A 16,093-nucleotide genomic window follows, 5' to 3' on the forward strand; every position below is an offset into this window, starting at 1 on the left:
TATGAAAATGGCCATCACACCCTTGTCTCCTCTAGTCCTCAGCAACCTCTAATCTACTTTCTGTCTATATAGATCTGCCTATTCTAGACATTTCATATAAATGGGATCAAAATGTGATCCTTTGTGACTGCTTTCTTTCATTTAGCATAATGTTTTCAAGATCCATCCATGTAGCATGATCAGTACTTCCTTTTTATTGCCAAATAATAGTCCATTGTATGGGCTCCAACACATTTTGTTTGTCCATTCATTTGATAGACATTTGGATTGTTTCCACTTTATGGCTGTTGTGAATAGTGCTGCTGTGAGCATGGTGTACAAGTTTTGGATGTGGACGTAAGTTTTCATGTCTCTAGGAGTGGACTGGCTGGGCCATATGGTAACTAACTGTTTGGAGCCTTTTGAGGAGCTGCCAGACTGTTTTGCAAAGCAGCTGCACCATTTCACATTCCCACCAGCAATGTACAAGGGTTCCAGCTTCTCCACATTCTCACTCTCACTTGCTACTAATATCTGTCTTTTTTGTTTTAGCCACCTGGTGGGTGTGAAATGGTATCTCATTGGGCTTTTGATTTACATTTCCCTGATGGCTTATGATGTTGAGTGTTCCAGAAGTCACTTTTAACATCCATGGTCCTTGAACCAGCAACACCTTCTGAGATTTCCCAGATATGTTCAGCCCTGGAGAGCCCCTCCTTGAGAGGTCACTGTGCCTAAAAACCTACAAGCATGGGTACTGTCCAAAAGCTTTGGGGAATGAATAGGCATTGGGTCTTCAGGGCTCCAGAGTTACATCCCTTTCCAAGAGCCAGAATCAAGGTGTGGGGGACTAGAGGGTCTGTGTGTCCTTGTGACAGGGGTCTTGTTCATTTGGAAGACTCCAACAGCCTTTCTCATGGTGCCTTGTTCCCCTTTCTTTCCCCAGGAGGGCCCGATGGTTCTTGTGACTCCAGCTTCAGTAGCGGCATCAGTGTCTTCACTCCAGCCAGGTAAGTGGTTTGTTCTGGCCAGAGCTGTTTGTGGAAAGTGAGCAGCCTCCATCTTCCCTGGGTGCAGGAGACTGCAGCAAAGCCCTGAGGCAGACTTTGCTTGGGGCCGCTACTTGTGGGACACAGGAAGTGCCTGATGAGGGAGTCCGAAGGATATTAAGAAAGCCCACCCAACCCGGTTCTGATGGACACATGGCCTCTTGGGAGGGATTAGAAGCTGTTTGAGGTGAGTAAATACAAGTTGTAAGAGTGTAGCTAATGCATGATGACCACAGGGAGACGCTCGCAGATGCCTTTGCCCAGCACCTTTCGCTTGTCCAGGATAACGCGAGGCTGATGAGACTGAGCAGGGAAATGCCGTTCAAGGAGAGTCCAGAGCACAGGCAGGGAGGGTGCATAGGCTGGGATGCAAGAGCGGTCCTTTCCCCGGTGCCAGGTCGGCTGTAATGGTGCAGCCTTCCACATGGGGGCAGTGCAGGCTGTAATGGCGCAGCGACGTAATCCTCTTCCTTGCCAGCCCCCGCCATGCTCTGCAGGATGATGACATTGCCCTGGGAGGGAATCATCACCATTCTGTCCCTGTCTGCGTCCCCTGGACTTGCCCCATGTCACTTTTTCCTTGGGAAGGATTGGCTGTGGGGTTGGAATAGATGGAGGTTCTCCTATAAGGGGTTTCTTCCCTCTGAATTCAACATTGAATGTGGACCCTGGGGGAACGGGTCACTCATGAAGAGAAAATATACACTCAACCCCAAGAGACTCTCTTCTCCTCAGACCCTTAGGATCTTTTCTCCTTTTATATCATTTCTTTATTCTTATCTCTAAGGACCTTGTGGGTGTTTTCAAAGTGAGTACTGACTATAAATGTGGACTGTTCCTAAGACCTCTCCCACATTGTTCAAGCAAGCCAATAAACACTGTTCATTTATGTGTTTTTAGCCAGTCATCACACACGTCCAGAGCCTGTGTTCAGCCCTGCAGTTTCCAAGATAAAGATATGGCCCCTGAATGTGGTCCCTGATCTTGAGGTTCTCCACTGGGGAGGCAGAGAAGTAAGGGTAGTGGTGGTTTTGCTGAGGGCTCAGACGGTGTTGGGGGCAAGCGTTGGCGCCCCAGCTGAGGCTCGCTGGAACACTGGCTGACAACCATGAGCGCTCCGGGAGGGCTTCCGGGGCCTGGCTGTGCCCAAAGCTTTGTGTTGCGTCGTTAGGTTTTGCTGACGTTTAAATCCCGTGGGGTCAGTAGTAGCATTATCTCCACTTTAGGGCTGAGGAGGGACAGGAGGTCGGGGCTGTTGTGTGGAGAATGGATTTAGGAGGGACTCGGGTGGGTGCAGACCGGTCAGGGGGCCACCGCCACATCCCGGTCAGACGGGATAGAGGCTCAGACTGAAGAGGTGGCAGAATGTGGAGGAAGTTGATAGATTTGAGATCTGTTTTGAAGGTAGAATTGACAGGAATTGCCGAGGGATGGGATGGCATGAGAGGAGGAAAATGAGGGAAAGAAGAACTTCTAGATTTGGGGCTTGAGCCAGATCAGGGCATCGTGGTATCATTTCCCAAGCAGGGGCGGAAGGAGGAACGGGTGTGTGAGCGGGCCCATCGAGAGCTGGGTTCCAGGCGGCTCTGAGCATCCCCCAGGAGCATTTAAGGAAGCAGGTTTGGATATTGGATTCCAGAACTCGGGGGAGAGGTCTGGATGGAGATGCAGGGGGACTGGCCTGTCCCGTAGAGGAATCGCTTTAGTTCTGAGGGCCCTGGGAGTGAGGGGGACAGACCTGTGGTTTAGAAGCCCCTCTGGCGGCGCCGGGGAGGGTCGGTGAGGGAGGGGGCCAAAACTGGCAACAGAAGGGCCTCTTGCAGACTTGTCCCTAATCTAGGCCACAGGGAGGGGATGATCATGCTCCTTGGGGGCTGGGGAGGTCCAGGAGGAGCAGAGACCTCCCTCACGCGGGAGGCGGTGGTCCGTTCGCCTGAAGGAGGCCTTGGTTCCTGTGCTGCAGCCGGGAACCACCTGGCTGGAACCAGTGCCTTGATTTATACCCGTTGTTCAGCAGCAAACACCAGTCCTGTCTTTGAAATTAAAAAACCAAATGAGAACGAGTTATCTAGTGCTTTGTTTCCCTCGAACGGAGGTTTCCTCGTGGCAGCTGCCGATCTGAGTCACTAGCTATGCCAGAGAGGAGGGCGGCCTTCAGAGTCGTGGAACCTGAGCCCGGCCCCCCACCCACTGGAGACGGCAGCTGAGGACAGGAGGGTGGGGTGCCTACTTCCACCAGTTGGTGCTGCCAGAGGGGGACTGAGCTTGGGCAAGATGGCATCTTCCAGGGACACTGAGAAACATAACCCACCCTGTGGTTTTCCAGATGCGCCGCTCGCCCAGGGCACTGCCCGCGGGTGCCACTTTCACTAAGTTCAGGCCAGCCTAGGGCAGCAGCCCAATTGGGGTCCCCTCCCATGGCAGAGAAGCATCCCCCCCTGGCAGAACACTGTCAGCGAGGTGACACTCGATCTGATGAAAGCTCTGGGCCTTCTCCCTTATTCACAAAACTCTAAATACACTTTCAGGGGTTCAGGGATCTCCTCGAAGCCAATTCTTGCACCCCAGACCTTTTTTTTTAATCTCTAAATCCTCACTTGGCCCTAAACACAGGGAGAGTAACTGACAACCCAAGAGCATAAGCCTCTTCTTCCTCCTCATGTCCCCTCTGTCCCAAGATGCTGGGAAAGCCCCAGGCGGCCCCGGGTGAGCAGTAGCCACAGGGGAGAGCTATCTGAATGAGCAGGGGCTACGAGGTCATCGTAGTGAGGAAGGGCTCCAGGTACCGGAGGCTGGGTTCCTCCACCCTCCAGGAGTATGAGAAATGCATACGGAGCTGGAAACCGGACTCCTTAGGAGGACAGGGGAAGAGGGATGGAGGCAGCGTGCTTGCAGCTGAGGGAAGGGTTAAGGAAGAATAGTATACACCTCTTTCTCTCTGTCCCTCCCCTTCCTTCTCTCCCTGTCTAATGCTGCTATGTGCACCAGGCACATTCTTCATCACCGTGAATCCTCTGAGCCGTGGAATCCCACTGCCTGAGCGCACATCCTGACTTCACCATGCCTGGCGGTGTGGCCCTGGGCAAGCAGCTTAACCTCTCCCTGCCTCTGTTTCCTCATCTGTAAACTGGGTGTGATGATCTGCTCATCCTGTAGTAGTATATGGAGCTTAAAGGAGTCAAAGCATGTAAAGAGCACAGAATGGTGCCTCACCCACAGACAGCACTTTACACACTTCAGCTACAATTATTATTACAAGAACCTTGTCATTATCCCCATTTTACAAGTGAGGATACGGGCCCAGAGAGGTTAACTTCTTGCCCAAAGTTGTTCAGCTAGCTAGTGACGAGCTTGGAATTCAGGCTAGTAAGTCTGTCTGACCCCCAGGCCCACGCATTTCAGCTTCATTAGTCACAGTTGGAGAGTTGCTGGAGCTTTGCATGTTGGCCTGTGACCTGATACAGGAGCCCCAGACAGGCATTGCCATGGGCACAAGCTTCTACTCTGAAGCCCTGGGCCTCGCTGAGGACCAGTGTCATCGGGGACATTTAGTATGGGTCTTCTGGTATAGCTGGCTGCATAAGGCAAGCAGAAAGATCTAGAAATCAGTGCTTCCCAACTTATAGCACCTGCTGATTGAAAGAATTAGTAAAGATCTTTTATAAAAAACAACTTTGAATTCAGCAACAGTTCCCTTTTAGATTTACCTTTGTTCTAATTTGATTAGAGCCGTAACATATGAGTGCCATCAAGGGTTAGATGTTACAGAAATAAAGTGCTGCTTCCCAGAGAGAAGCGCTGGATTTTATCACGATGTATTAGAAGTATCAGAAGCCGTATTCAATAAATCAATATTTTAATAGCCACAGTAGCACCATTCATTTAGAAGTCGTAGTACATATACTTGTAAGACCTTCATTATGAGATGCTTTATGAGAAAATGCTCCGTGAAAATGGAGTTTTGGAGACACTTTGAAATAACTCAGAAGCCCTCAAGAGTGACTAGTCTAGACATTTTGGAACCGGTGCAGAAATGTGTTTTAAACTGTGAGTGAGCTCCGTTCTGTTCTTTCTGGGTAAAGTAAACCAGGGCAGAGGGAGCGCACCTCCGGCTCCAGCCCAGCAGCTCAGGAGCTGAGCACAGGGTGCAGCGTGCCCGCTCTAGGAGGGGCCCAGGTTCCAGAGTCCTGGCTTCCCACCGAGCACGCGCGGAGCCCAGCACACACAGCCCACCCGGCGTAGCAGCTGAGAGCTGTCCCCTCAGAGGCGGGCAGGATCATCTATCCTCCCTTTCCCTGGTGCCCTGGGCCGTGCCTGCTTACCATGGCCTTCACCTCCAGCCAGCCAAGGGAAGTGGGAGCCAGGGAGAGCGTCTCCAGCTGAGGGAGTGAGTTCTCCATGCCTCATGGCCTCGGACAGGCCCCATACTGCCTCATCTGTGCATCAAAGGACTTTGACCATCTGTGCATCTGTGCATGGTCTACATGAACTATGGAGCCTCTTTCAGCCATGAAGTTCTTGGTTGTTTGAAGCTGACCCCTGCCTCACCATCAGTCCAAAGGTACCCGTGTCTGGGGAGGGCTGCTGTGGGGAAAGTCGGAGACTGTTAGCACACACAGTGCTGCCAGTTTATACACCAGCTCCATGAAATCCTTCCTTTGTTATTTGGCCCCAACAGAGCGCCACCTGAGGGAGATGCCATAACGGGCATCGATTTCTGCCCTCAGTAGAGATGCTCAGCTGGCCAGGAGCATCTCGGGACCACTGTGAGTTAAGGAGCCCGGCTGGCCGAGCGACTGTCTATCCTTGGCATCTCGGGATCCTATTTGGGCCACTTGGATTTGGAGCGCCCCCCCACTCCAAACACAGATCAGCACCAGGCTTCCCCAGTGTCCTCTCTCGCGCGGAAATGGTGCTGCCGTGGACTCTCCTGAGTGCGGCCCATTAGGAGCCAGTGCCATGCAGTGGGTGAGGCCACTCTGGACTCGGATGCTCGCGTTCAAGTTGCCAGCTCCGCCACTCCCCAGCTGTGTAACGTGGAGAGGTTACTTAACGTCTCTGTGCTCTGATTCCCTCGTCTCCAGAATGGGAACAGCATTGCTGCTGGCGTAGGGCCCTCGAGGGAAGTGAGTCGGCCGTGCAGGTAGAGCTCAGCTTGACGCCTCGCACAGAGTATTTATGCAGGACACGAGTAATCATCGTTTTGAGTGCCATCGCCGTCATCACTGCTATCAGAGCCGTGTGTCATCTTGTCTCCCCTACCCCAGCAAGGTTCATACACCCCACTGGGCCTGAACTGCAGGGTGGATGGGGGAGCTGGGTTTGGCACTGCCTTCCTCCCCACCAGCAGGACACAGCTGTGCTAGATCAGTGCAGCCCTGAGTCCCCCAGGCCTCCCTCCTGAGGGCTGTTTCAGCTAAGAATGGGGCAGCGACCTGCCAGACATGGGGCACTCATGGCACCCTGGGCCCCATGTGGCAGCTCCTGCTGTGGAGAGGGACTCACTGCAGACCTTGGGTTCACGGGGTCAGGAGAGAGCAGGCAGGGAAGGGGCTTCCGTTCATTCCCCACTGCTTTCCGAGCTCGCTTTGTTAAGGCCTTGGGCTGCAGGTAGGCATCTGAAGTGTCTCCAGCCATGGAGACACTAATCTCCAAGTTCCTGCCCACCCAAGGAGAAGAGCTTACAGAGCACCCCAGAAGGTGCTCAGTAGGAGGCCAGTGCTATGGGGAAAAGAGGAACTTGGAGATTAGACAGTAAATCCTGGCCATCGGAGGAGGGAGAGGAGTGTCTAGGAAATTGTCAGAGAAGAAAAGAAAATGCTTGGGAAGCCCTGGGATGGCCTGCCAGCCTGCCCCTGCAGAGCCTGCCACGTGTGCTGCCCAGTGTGTGCGCCGTGGTCCATCTGAGCTGAGGGTGCTGAGGGCATGAAAGACACACTGGGTTTAAAAGACTCCGGACATAAAAAGAATATAATGTGCTTTATTACTAATCTATATATTGATATTTATATTGATTCTGTGTTGAAGTGATATTTGGGGTATATTGGGTTAATTACCATATATCACTAAAATTAATTTCACCTGTTTTCTTTCTACTTTTTAATATAAAACCGAAAAGCATAAAATTCTATATGTGACTCGCATTATGTTTCTGTCGGACAGTGAGTGTGAGAGAGCTTAAGAGATTGTCCGGGAGGCTGCATTTGCCACCCTGGACTTGTCTGTCTGTGGGGGAGTTTCCCCATCTGTCTTAGGCTACCAAAGACCCCAGAACTTCCAGACGTATGGCTCTTGGGGAGATCTCAGTGGCAGCCCCACCCAGAGGCTCAGGTCTGCTGGGTCGCGTCACTCACACGCCCAGCGCCTCTAACCACCAGAGGATAGAAGTGCCCACTTGCACCCCCGAAACGAGCACCATGGGGAATCATCAAACTGTATTAAACAGCAGTTTCGTTTAGCACTTAACAGAGCTAAGATCATTCCCGGTAGGAATTCACTTCACATGAGCTTCAGGAAGTCTGCAGGCGAATTGGGAAAGCACAGGCATCGAGTTCCTGATGCAAATGAATAATTGAGCAGCCTGGAAATACCATGAAAGGCCGTTTTGTACAGGCGAGCGATAGTGTCCTGCGTCGGAGGGGAAAGGAGCCCCTGCCTGACATCCTAAGGCCCTCTGTCCTTGCCGTCCCCATCCCCGACTACCCTGGCCAATGCCTGGACACCGTGCTTTGGGCAGAGGGCTAAGTGTCAGTGTCCCAGCAGCACCCAACCTTCCTGGGGCTGCTTGGCGGGACTTTTCTCTGCCTGGAGACCAGCAGGGCTTTGGGCTAGGGAAGCGGGGAGCCTGTGCCCCACTGGAGCAAAGGCATCCTGAACAAGCTCCATTCTGTAGGCTGAGGCTGTGTCACCTCTTCCCCGACTCAAACAAGAATGTTACAGCTTCACAGGCAGCTCTCAAGGCCTCTCAACCAGGTCAAACGTGGTGCTGAGTGCCCTGGAGTGTGACGAGGCAAAGAGCCACGATCCCTGTCCTCACAGGAGAAGTGTTCTTTGGGTGCCTGGTGAAGGACCTGTTGGATTTAAGGGGTGTTACCAGGGCCATCCCCTGGACTCTCTGGACATGGTGGTTTTGTTTTATCAACAAAGGGTCTGGACGTAATGCCCTAAGGGCGCTAAACAGTCTTTCAACCATGAGGTCTGCTAGGGCAGAGCTCTTTGATATCAGAGAGGTTTTCTCTGGTACAAGCCTGCTAGTGCTGGAAAGAGAAAAAGGGGAAGCGGGTGGCTGCCCGGCAGAACGGCTTTCCTCCCCAGACGTGGTTGCTGGAGCTCCTACCTTGGAGAGGGAGGAGGGGAGCGGAGGGAGAGGGGCCCTCTGAGCGCTTTGCGCGGTGTGTGCCCTCTGCCACTGCCCCAGGACAGCGGGCTGAGCGTGCGTTTCTCAGTGTGCGGGGCCAGGGTGCGTCTGCAGCTCTAGGGGCGGGGGCCTGATGGGCTTCAACCTGGCTCCTTCCTGGTCTCACCCGCAGCACTGAGAGGGCCCCCGTCACCCTCCACCTCGACGGGATTGTGCAGGTTCTGAGCTGCCACCTCAGCAACATGGCCATCGGGATGATGACCAGGATCGCTGTCCTCAAGTGGCTCTACCACCTCTACATCAAGACCCCCCGGAAGGTGAGCCCCCGGGCCCCTCAGCCCTGCAAGCCACGCGGCTGCTTCTGGGTGGAGTTTGAGGGCCTGCCCGTGCTTGGTAGGATTTTGGTCGTTGCAGTTCTGGAGAAACCGTGACCAGGAGAGAGGTGGCAGATGCCTGAGGAGCCCTCGGTGTCTTGAGGGGGGTTTGGGAGGTGCTCCCTGCAGTGGGGGAGCTCACGTGGGTCCCTGCTTCTCTGCTCTCTCCAGATGTTCCGGCACACAGACAGCCTCTTCCCTACCCTACTCCAGACGTTATCAGATGAATCCGACGAGGTAGGTCACCAGTGCCCCCTCCTCTGTGCCCCGGCTGCCAGCCTCTCCTTTTGATGGGATTGTGTAGCTGAGGGGTGCTCATTTTGTTGTTGTTGTTCTCGTAAATCAACACCCCTGAAATCACCCTATTCCTCCTACCTGGTGAGGTGCATCCATTAAGGGAAAAGCTGTTTACTGCCCTCAGCTTTGGGAATAAGGACGCTGTCTTTGTGGGCCCTTCTGAAGAGAGCGCTGGGTCAGGGCACTGGCGAGGAAACCAGTCCGGCGGGGAGCTCCTTGTCCCTGGAAGGCCGTGGAGAGTGGTGATGGGGAGCCCAAGGGCAAGGTCCATCCCGCCTAGCTGCCCAAACTAGGGCAAGTCACTGCCCGGCTCCGCACCTCAGTTTCCTTCTCTGTCCGACGGGGTAGTAACAGCACACGGGGTTATGAGAACGAAATGACCCACGAAAAATGCCGGGTGCTGTGCTGGGCACCCGCTAAGCACTCAAGGAGCGTCAGTTGTGATTCGTTTCAGCTGGACTCCATTTTGACCTCTAGTTTGAAATCGGACCCTGAAGCTTTGCGTTTATTGGGGTCACCGAAAGTTAAAGGGAGAGGCTGGCCCCGTCCCAGGCAGCAGGAGTAACCCCAGGTGCGGGGGGGGTGTCTCAGAGTGGGGCAGGGGGAGCAGGACCCTGCATCTGGCCATGTGGGGGAGGGGCTCCTCCAGCCGCACCTCTCCCCACGCCATTCCCAGCAGCGTTCTGTTGCGTGGACTTCCTCACCAGGACTCCCCTGCTTCCCAGCCAAGGGGCAGGATTTGTAGTTGGGTGTTGCCATTTGCCGGGGTAGCATCCCTTCCCTCCGCCAGTACCAGCTCCAGGCTCTGTGTTGGCCGCTGGCGGCCCGCGCCTTGACCCGCCCCTCCCTCCCCTCTTCTTCCCTCCTCGGGGCTCCGGGCAGCTGTGGGCTCGGTGAGGCAGCAGGCTCGCGCGCACCTGCAGACCTCCCAGCTGCCCAGCGGGAACGAAGAGCAGACGGGCTGGCACGGTGGGAGAAAGAGGGAGAGGGACGTGGCTCATGACTTCCCGTGGCAGGAGGCACCTTGGTCCTTCCCGGGCTGGTACCAGGCTTGTGTGGAGCCCAGGGAAGCTGTCCTGCAGCCTGACTTTGCTTCCCTGAACCTGAGCTGAAGAGAGATGCAGACAGGCAGGTGTCCACCTCTAGGTCCTCTCAGGGACTCTGCACTTCCAGAAAACTCAAAGCAGGTGGTCTGGGAGTCTGCCCGTGTCCCCTCCTGCCTGTCCACCGCACACACGCCTGTGCACACACACGCCACCACCCCCTTTTTCCCCCACCACCGCTGCAGTGTGAGGCCCAGGTGGACGTGGCCCAGTTCTGCCTGAGTTAGGACTGACTCACTGCACAGTCACGGCCCTCATTTCAATACAAAAAGGGAGAGAATAGCTTTGCTGATTGGTTCCTTCCCGAGTACTGCAGTGGAAGCAGCTGAGTTTTCAGTCCTTTAAATGGAGTCGTTTAAGCCCATCCAGCCTTCTTTGCTCGCGATCGGTCTTTGCGTGCGTGTGCATTTGAAGGGAGCCGGAGGAGACGCAGTCCATGAAACAGCTCTGTTCAGGTTGCGGCTGTGGGAGCTCGATTTGCTGAAGTGCCAGGTGTTGTGGGGCTTTGGGGCCCATCTTGTGGGCCTCCGGTGGGGAGGGGATTGCAGCTGCTCCTGGGGACAGTGACCGGAGTGGGGTGAGGCGGGAGGGTGCTCCTCTAACAGCCGTCAACGTCCCTGCTTTCCCATCTCTCCAGGGGAGGTAAGATTTAGGGACCTCAGTATCAGTGGCGAGTTGTGGTTTTGCCGCATCCTGGTTCTTCACCAGAATCACGTCCCCAAATGTCCCCCACCGAATCTGGTGACCTTGAGAGGGTACAGTGTACTTGGCAGTGGAAATACAGCCATGAACAAGACAAAGTCCCTCTTCTCCTGAAGTGAGCTTCCTTTCCAGGGTATCTAGGAAGTGCTGTCTGTGAGAATATCCCAATACTTCCAGGTACAGCCCTGATCTCAGATTGGAGCTCCCTGGGGTGCAAGACCCTGAAAGGCCATCTAGTCAAGTTGGACCACAGATTGGTGGGGAGGGGCCCCTTCCTAGGGAGGGCTTCACAGAGCCCCCTCGCTGATGGAATGTAACTGTGGCCCACCCTACGCAGGGCCGTACATCCAGCCTGGGGCCTCAAGACACAGTTTAGCCCATTTGTAACAGCTGACTTGTGTGAGGTCGTTACAGTGCCAGGAACTGTGCTTAGACCCCTTAGCTGTTGTATCTAGAGAAGGTTCAACAGTTCTGTGGGGGAAATACTGTTATCATTTCATTTTACAGTTCAGAAAACACGGCCGAGCGAGGTGAGGTTAAGCTGCACACAGCCGGGGAGTGGTGGAGCCAAACTCAGAACCGGATCTGTTTGACTCCAAAGCCCGTCCTCTTAGTCGCTTAACCACCATGCCCGTGTTTCACCACCTGCGGCCCTGACCGCCCACATCGGAACCCCAGCTCGTGTTTAGTCATATCGTCATCCCCATATGCCTTTTTCTCTTGTTCCACAAGTTCTTGAGAAGAGTTCTCTCAGTCTGGTGTGGAGAGGGGTGTGTGTATTCTGAAAAAATTCTCCCTCAGCCCCCTGACCCTTTGTCCGCTTTTCTTATTGGTTTATAGGAGCTCTTTGTATATCGGGGACATTCCATTTATCATGTATGATTGTGATACACCCACGTGCCCATCACCCTTGGTGAGAGCCACTGGCCCCCGGGGGACAGAGTGTACCCAAGTGCTAATGATGCAAAAGCTGGGCACAGGGAGGGGCAGAGCCTTAGAGACCTAGCTCTGCCCCCCACCACCATGCAGTCCCCTTGGCACGTGGCCTCACTGGGGTGTCTTGTGTGCCGTTGTTTCTCTGTCCGCCTCCCCTTCCCCCTGCTCCAGTGGCAGCTTGGTAGTCCACACCCTTCCCCCGCCCCACTGGCAGCTTGGTAGTCCATCCACACCCACCTGGCATCCTCAGGTCGTCTCTGCTTTACCTTATTCAGGAGAAGCGGCTGTTTCCTCAGTACCGCCTGCTCCTTGCAGACTTTATCTGAAAATCCCTTTTGTCAGAAAGAATTTGCAGGTGTCAAATTAATATTCTTGGCACTGGAGTAGAAATCCTCCCATTAGCTGGAGATCCAATGACTTGTTTTTAAGTGAAAATGCAACCCCGATTCAACAGCGCAGAATGCATGGCACGTGCACAGAGCTTCCTGCTGGACCCTGGTGGGAGGTGGGGCTGCTTCTTCCCCTGCCCGGAAGATGCCAGTTGTCGGCTGCCTCCCGAGCCTGCAGCTGCCGGGGCGGGCTCTGTCCGTGAGCCCCCAGAGGACAGGTCTTCTCCATGTTCCTGGTGGTGCGGCTGGCTCAGTTGCAAGGGGGTGGGGGGAGGGGTGGCTCGGTGATTCCTCATCCTCATCTTACTCTCAAGCACAACTTGCCTCCTAACCTGGATTTAAAATCCTCAGCGGGTGGGGGGAGGACTTCCCTGGCAGTCCAGTGGCTAAGACTCCTCGCTTCCACTGCAGGGGCTGTGGGTTCAATCCCTGGTCAGGGAACTAAGATGCCATGCGGCACAGCCAAAAAAAAAAAAAATCCTCAGGGGGTAATGGTGGGTACGTGTCATTATACATGTGTCCAAACCCACAGAATGTACAACACCATGAGTGGACCCTCATGTCAGCTATGGACTTCGGGGGATATTGATGTGTCAGTGTAGGTTCATCGATCGTAACAGATGCTCTGCCATGGTGAGGAAGACTGATAAGGGGGAGGCTGTGCGCATGCAAGGGCAGGAGGTATGTGGGAAATCTCTGTACCTTCTGCTCAGTATTGCTGTGAACCTAAAACTTCTCAAAAAACTAAAATCTATTTTAAAGAAAGAAATATGTAGAATTAAAAATAAAAAGTCTCAGTCTCAGAAGAGACCTGGAAGGATGTCTGGTGCCCCTCCAAGGGAATGTAGCATCCCAGACAGCCAGCCACCAGACCTGAGCTCGAATCACAGGAGCTCTAACCCCTCCTCACCATGGACCATGGGCAAGAGCCTAACCGCTCCAGCCTGCGCAAAGGGCCATGATGTCTGGACATGCCTCATAGACCACTGTTTAAGGGGACAGAGTAAAACTCCTGGTCCGATCCTGGCCCTTCCTAACAACCTGTGCATCACCCCAAGTTCTTCAGGGGAAATTGGCATTTCGCTCTGTTGAACTCTTCTGCCCAGGAGCAGGGCTTGTCCCCATTTGAGTCATCTTGTAAAGCTTCGAGGTCTTTTTTGTAGGTCTTATTCATTATGAAGTTTACTTTCAGTATTTAAAATTTTGTTGTGACTTTGAGGGGCATTCCTTTCCGGTAATATTTTTTCCCAAGTGACAGTGCAGCCCGGTGGCCAGGCTGTCCAGGAGTCTGGTCCTGACTCTGCCACTTAATAGTTGGTTGGGGGATTCCCTGGCAGTCCAGTTGGTTAGGATTCTGCGCTTCCACTGTAGGGGGCACAGGTTCTATCCCTAGTCGGGAACTAAGATTCCCCATGCCGCATGGCGGGGCCAAAAAAAAAGTTGGTTGCCCTTGAGCAAATTACATAGCCTCTCTGAGCCCACTTTTCTTATCTGAAAACCGAAAGTAATGGTGGAACCACCCACCCAGGTTGTTGTGAGGATTAAATGAGATCGAGAATGTCAAATGCTCAGCACAGGACACAGCACATGTAAACACGTGGTAAACGTTAGCTCCTCCGACGCTGGTTATAATTTCTGTGAAAATGGCAGAGACACACACTGAAATCAGGAAGGTGGGCTCCACGTTTGCCCCACGTCCTTCCTGCCTCCGTTTCAGCAGCAGAAGCTGGAATGGAAGCAGGTCTCTGTCCTGTTTCCCTGCCTGTCTCTAGGACCACACAGGCCCTTTGCAGATGGCCAGAGTAGGTGGGGCTGTTGGGGGTTCATCGTCCATTTCCAGGTCACAGAAAAACCAAGAGGAAGGCTGTGCTTCCTCCCCCTCTATCAGCCCCCCAGCAGCCCTGAGATAGTGCTGCCCAGAGCAGGGAGCCCATCGTCAGTGGGCTGTGTTGCAGTGTTGCCGGTGGAGGGGCTCCCAGCTGGCTGCCCCGGGTCCAAGGGAAGGAGGAGAAATGCCATCTGCAGCAGAGGACCTGCACTGGGGCCTCTCACTGCCACAGCTTCTTGCTGATGCCATTGAGATCCAGAGGGGCACACCTCCTGGGGCCACCAGAGGCAGCCTCCCAGAGGCTTCTCAACATCTCGGAGCTGGGGTGTCCCTAACACCTTAGAGCAGACATTCTCAATCCAGGAGAAGTCCCCCCCTCTTTCCCCTCCCCTAGTTGCAAAGTAACTATGAAGAGAAATTGTGGATGGGAGTTTATGGCTTATGTGTTCAAATTCTAGAAAATTTGGAAGGTAGGTTAGTGAGGGCATTACTCACGGCAGTGGTAGAGTTTCTAACTCCGGAATCCATTAACTGCATGGAAAGTGTGGTCTGGCTGTCACACCCAGTGGGACATACAGCCATGACTAGGAGGCCAGAATAATGGGGGGATAGTTAGACGGGTCTAAGAAGTGATCTGGGGGCATCTAACAAAGGTACTTAAAGTCCCCCATGGGAACAGTGATGTACCCCAGTCCAGAGTAGCCCAGTGCCTTTCCTGTCCTCTACCCCATGGTACATCCCAGAAGTGTCCAGACCCGTGGGCGGGAGTGCAAGAGCTGCCCCACCCTCTGCTGAGTCCTGAGGGAAGGGGGGGCCGTCAGCTCTTCTCTCTAGTGCGAGACTTGGCCCATCAACCCACTCTGTCTCGGGGCACTCGGACCCTCACCAGCAGGGGTGTTATCAGGGAACAGACACGACTATATTTGAGGGTGGTGGGCTTTGGGGGACAGGGAGAGGATTTCATTTGTTTTCATGGTCCAGATCCCAGGAGAAATGGAGCGGGAGAGGTTCTCAAATCTCTCAAAAGAGAGAGCTCTGCGGGGCTACGCTGAGTCGCCCCAAAGAGAAACGGGCCGAGGCCGGTATAAGGGATGGGCAGAGTGGCTCTGGGATTGTGCTGTGACTGTTGCCGCTGCTGCTGCTGACTGGAGGTCTGAGCCCAGTCCCCCGGCGCAGACTTGGAGCGAGGCTGCCTTTGACTTCTTCTGCCTCGGGAAGCGGCAGCCGTGCTGTCGCATCATGTCCCTTTCCCTCTCCATCCCTCATCCTACCTGGTCCACAAAAGCACTCCCTCAACTTTTCCTCTCCCCAGGAGCCCTTGTCACTATGGTCTGGTGGGGTCGGCCAGTTGGGCCCAGGGATTCATCTCTCTGCTGTAAAGGGATTTAGTTGGTGGCAACAGAACCTTCCGCATTGGGGGAGGCCCCAAACCCAAGAGCTGTGCCCTGTGGGTGGTGGGGAGGCGCCAGTCCCCATGGGTTCCTCTTCTGACTCACATTCCAGCATGACAGGCTGTGCTCTCCTGCCCTCGGGAAGGAGGGCCTTCTGTTGGAAATTGGCCATCCCTCAGTGTCTGCCCCAGAAATGAGGGCTGCCACTTATTTAGAGGCCCCTGTAATTGACAGCAGCTTAGAGAGCCAGTGATGGCCTGTCCGACGCCCCCAGCACTGGCGTCCTTTGGAAACCGTGCTGGTTACTGTGTGCCGGACGCCACGTGTCTGGGAGAAGGAGAGGCAGAAACCAGTTTATGGAGTAGTTGCTCTGGTCAGAGTGCATCGCATCTGTTGCCTTAAGGAATCTGCCTGGTGATCTTGGAGTGGTTTTCATTATCCCCAGTTTGACATAAGACGAAGTTCAGGCGTGAGGACGATAACTTGCCCAAGGTCACACTGCCAGGAGCCAGAATTGGAAGTCAGCTCTGTCTGATTGCAGAACATCTAAAACCCCGCAGGAGGTCTGACCTCGCTGCACAGCGGGAGTGCCGCCAGGATGGGGTGCACTTTATTCTTCAGTCTGGACACACTTGACTTTGACCTGCCCCATTGGGCTGCCCCGGGGCTGCTCACCCACCCACGGCCC

At 54.2% G+C, this 16,093-nt stretch overlaps 1 protein-coding gene across 3 annotated transcripts in view; it reads left to right on the plus strand.

Annotated features, from left to right (window-relative positions):
• The window catches only part of VAC14 (VAC14 component of PIKFYVE complex), a 97,890-nt gene that overhangs the window by 22,365 nt on the left and 59,432 nt on the right, over positions 1 to 16,093 (plus strand). For all 3 annotated transcript variants that reach the window (XM_032611798.1, XM_032611797.1, XM_032611799.1), the window contains exons 10-12: positions 926 to 989; positions 8,558 to 8,702; positions 8,931 to 8,996. In XM_032611798.1, the coding sequence (XP_032467689.1) occupies positions 926 to 989; positions 8,558 to 8,702; positions 8,931 to 8,996 (275 nt within the window). The remainder of the gene's footprint in view (positions 1 to 925; positions 990 to 8,557; positions 8,703 to 8,930; positions 8,997 to 16,093) is intronic.

This window comes from Phocoena sinus, chromosome 19 (genome assembly GCF_008692025.1).
Source record: "Phocoena sinus isolate mPhoSin1 chromosome 19, mPhoSin1.pri, whole genome shotgun sequence".
Lineage (NCBI taxonomy): Eukaryota > Metazoa > Chordata > Mammalia > Artiodactyla > Phocoenidae > Phocoena > Phocoena sinus.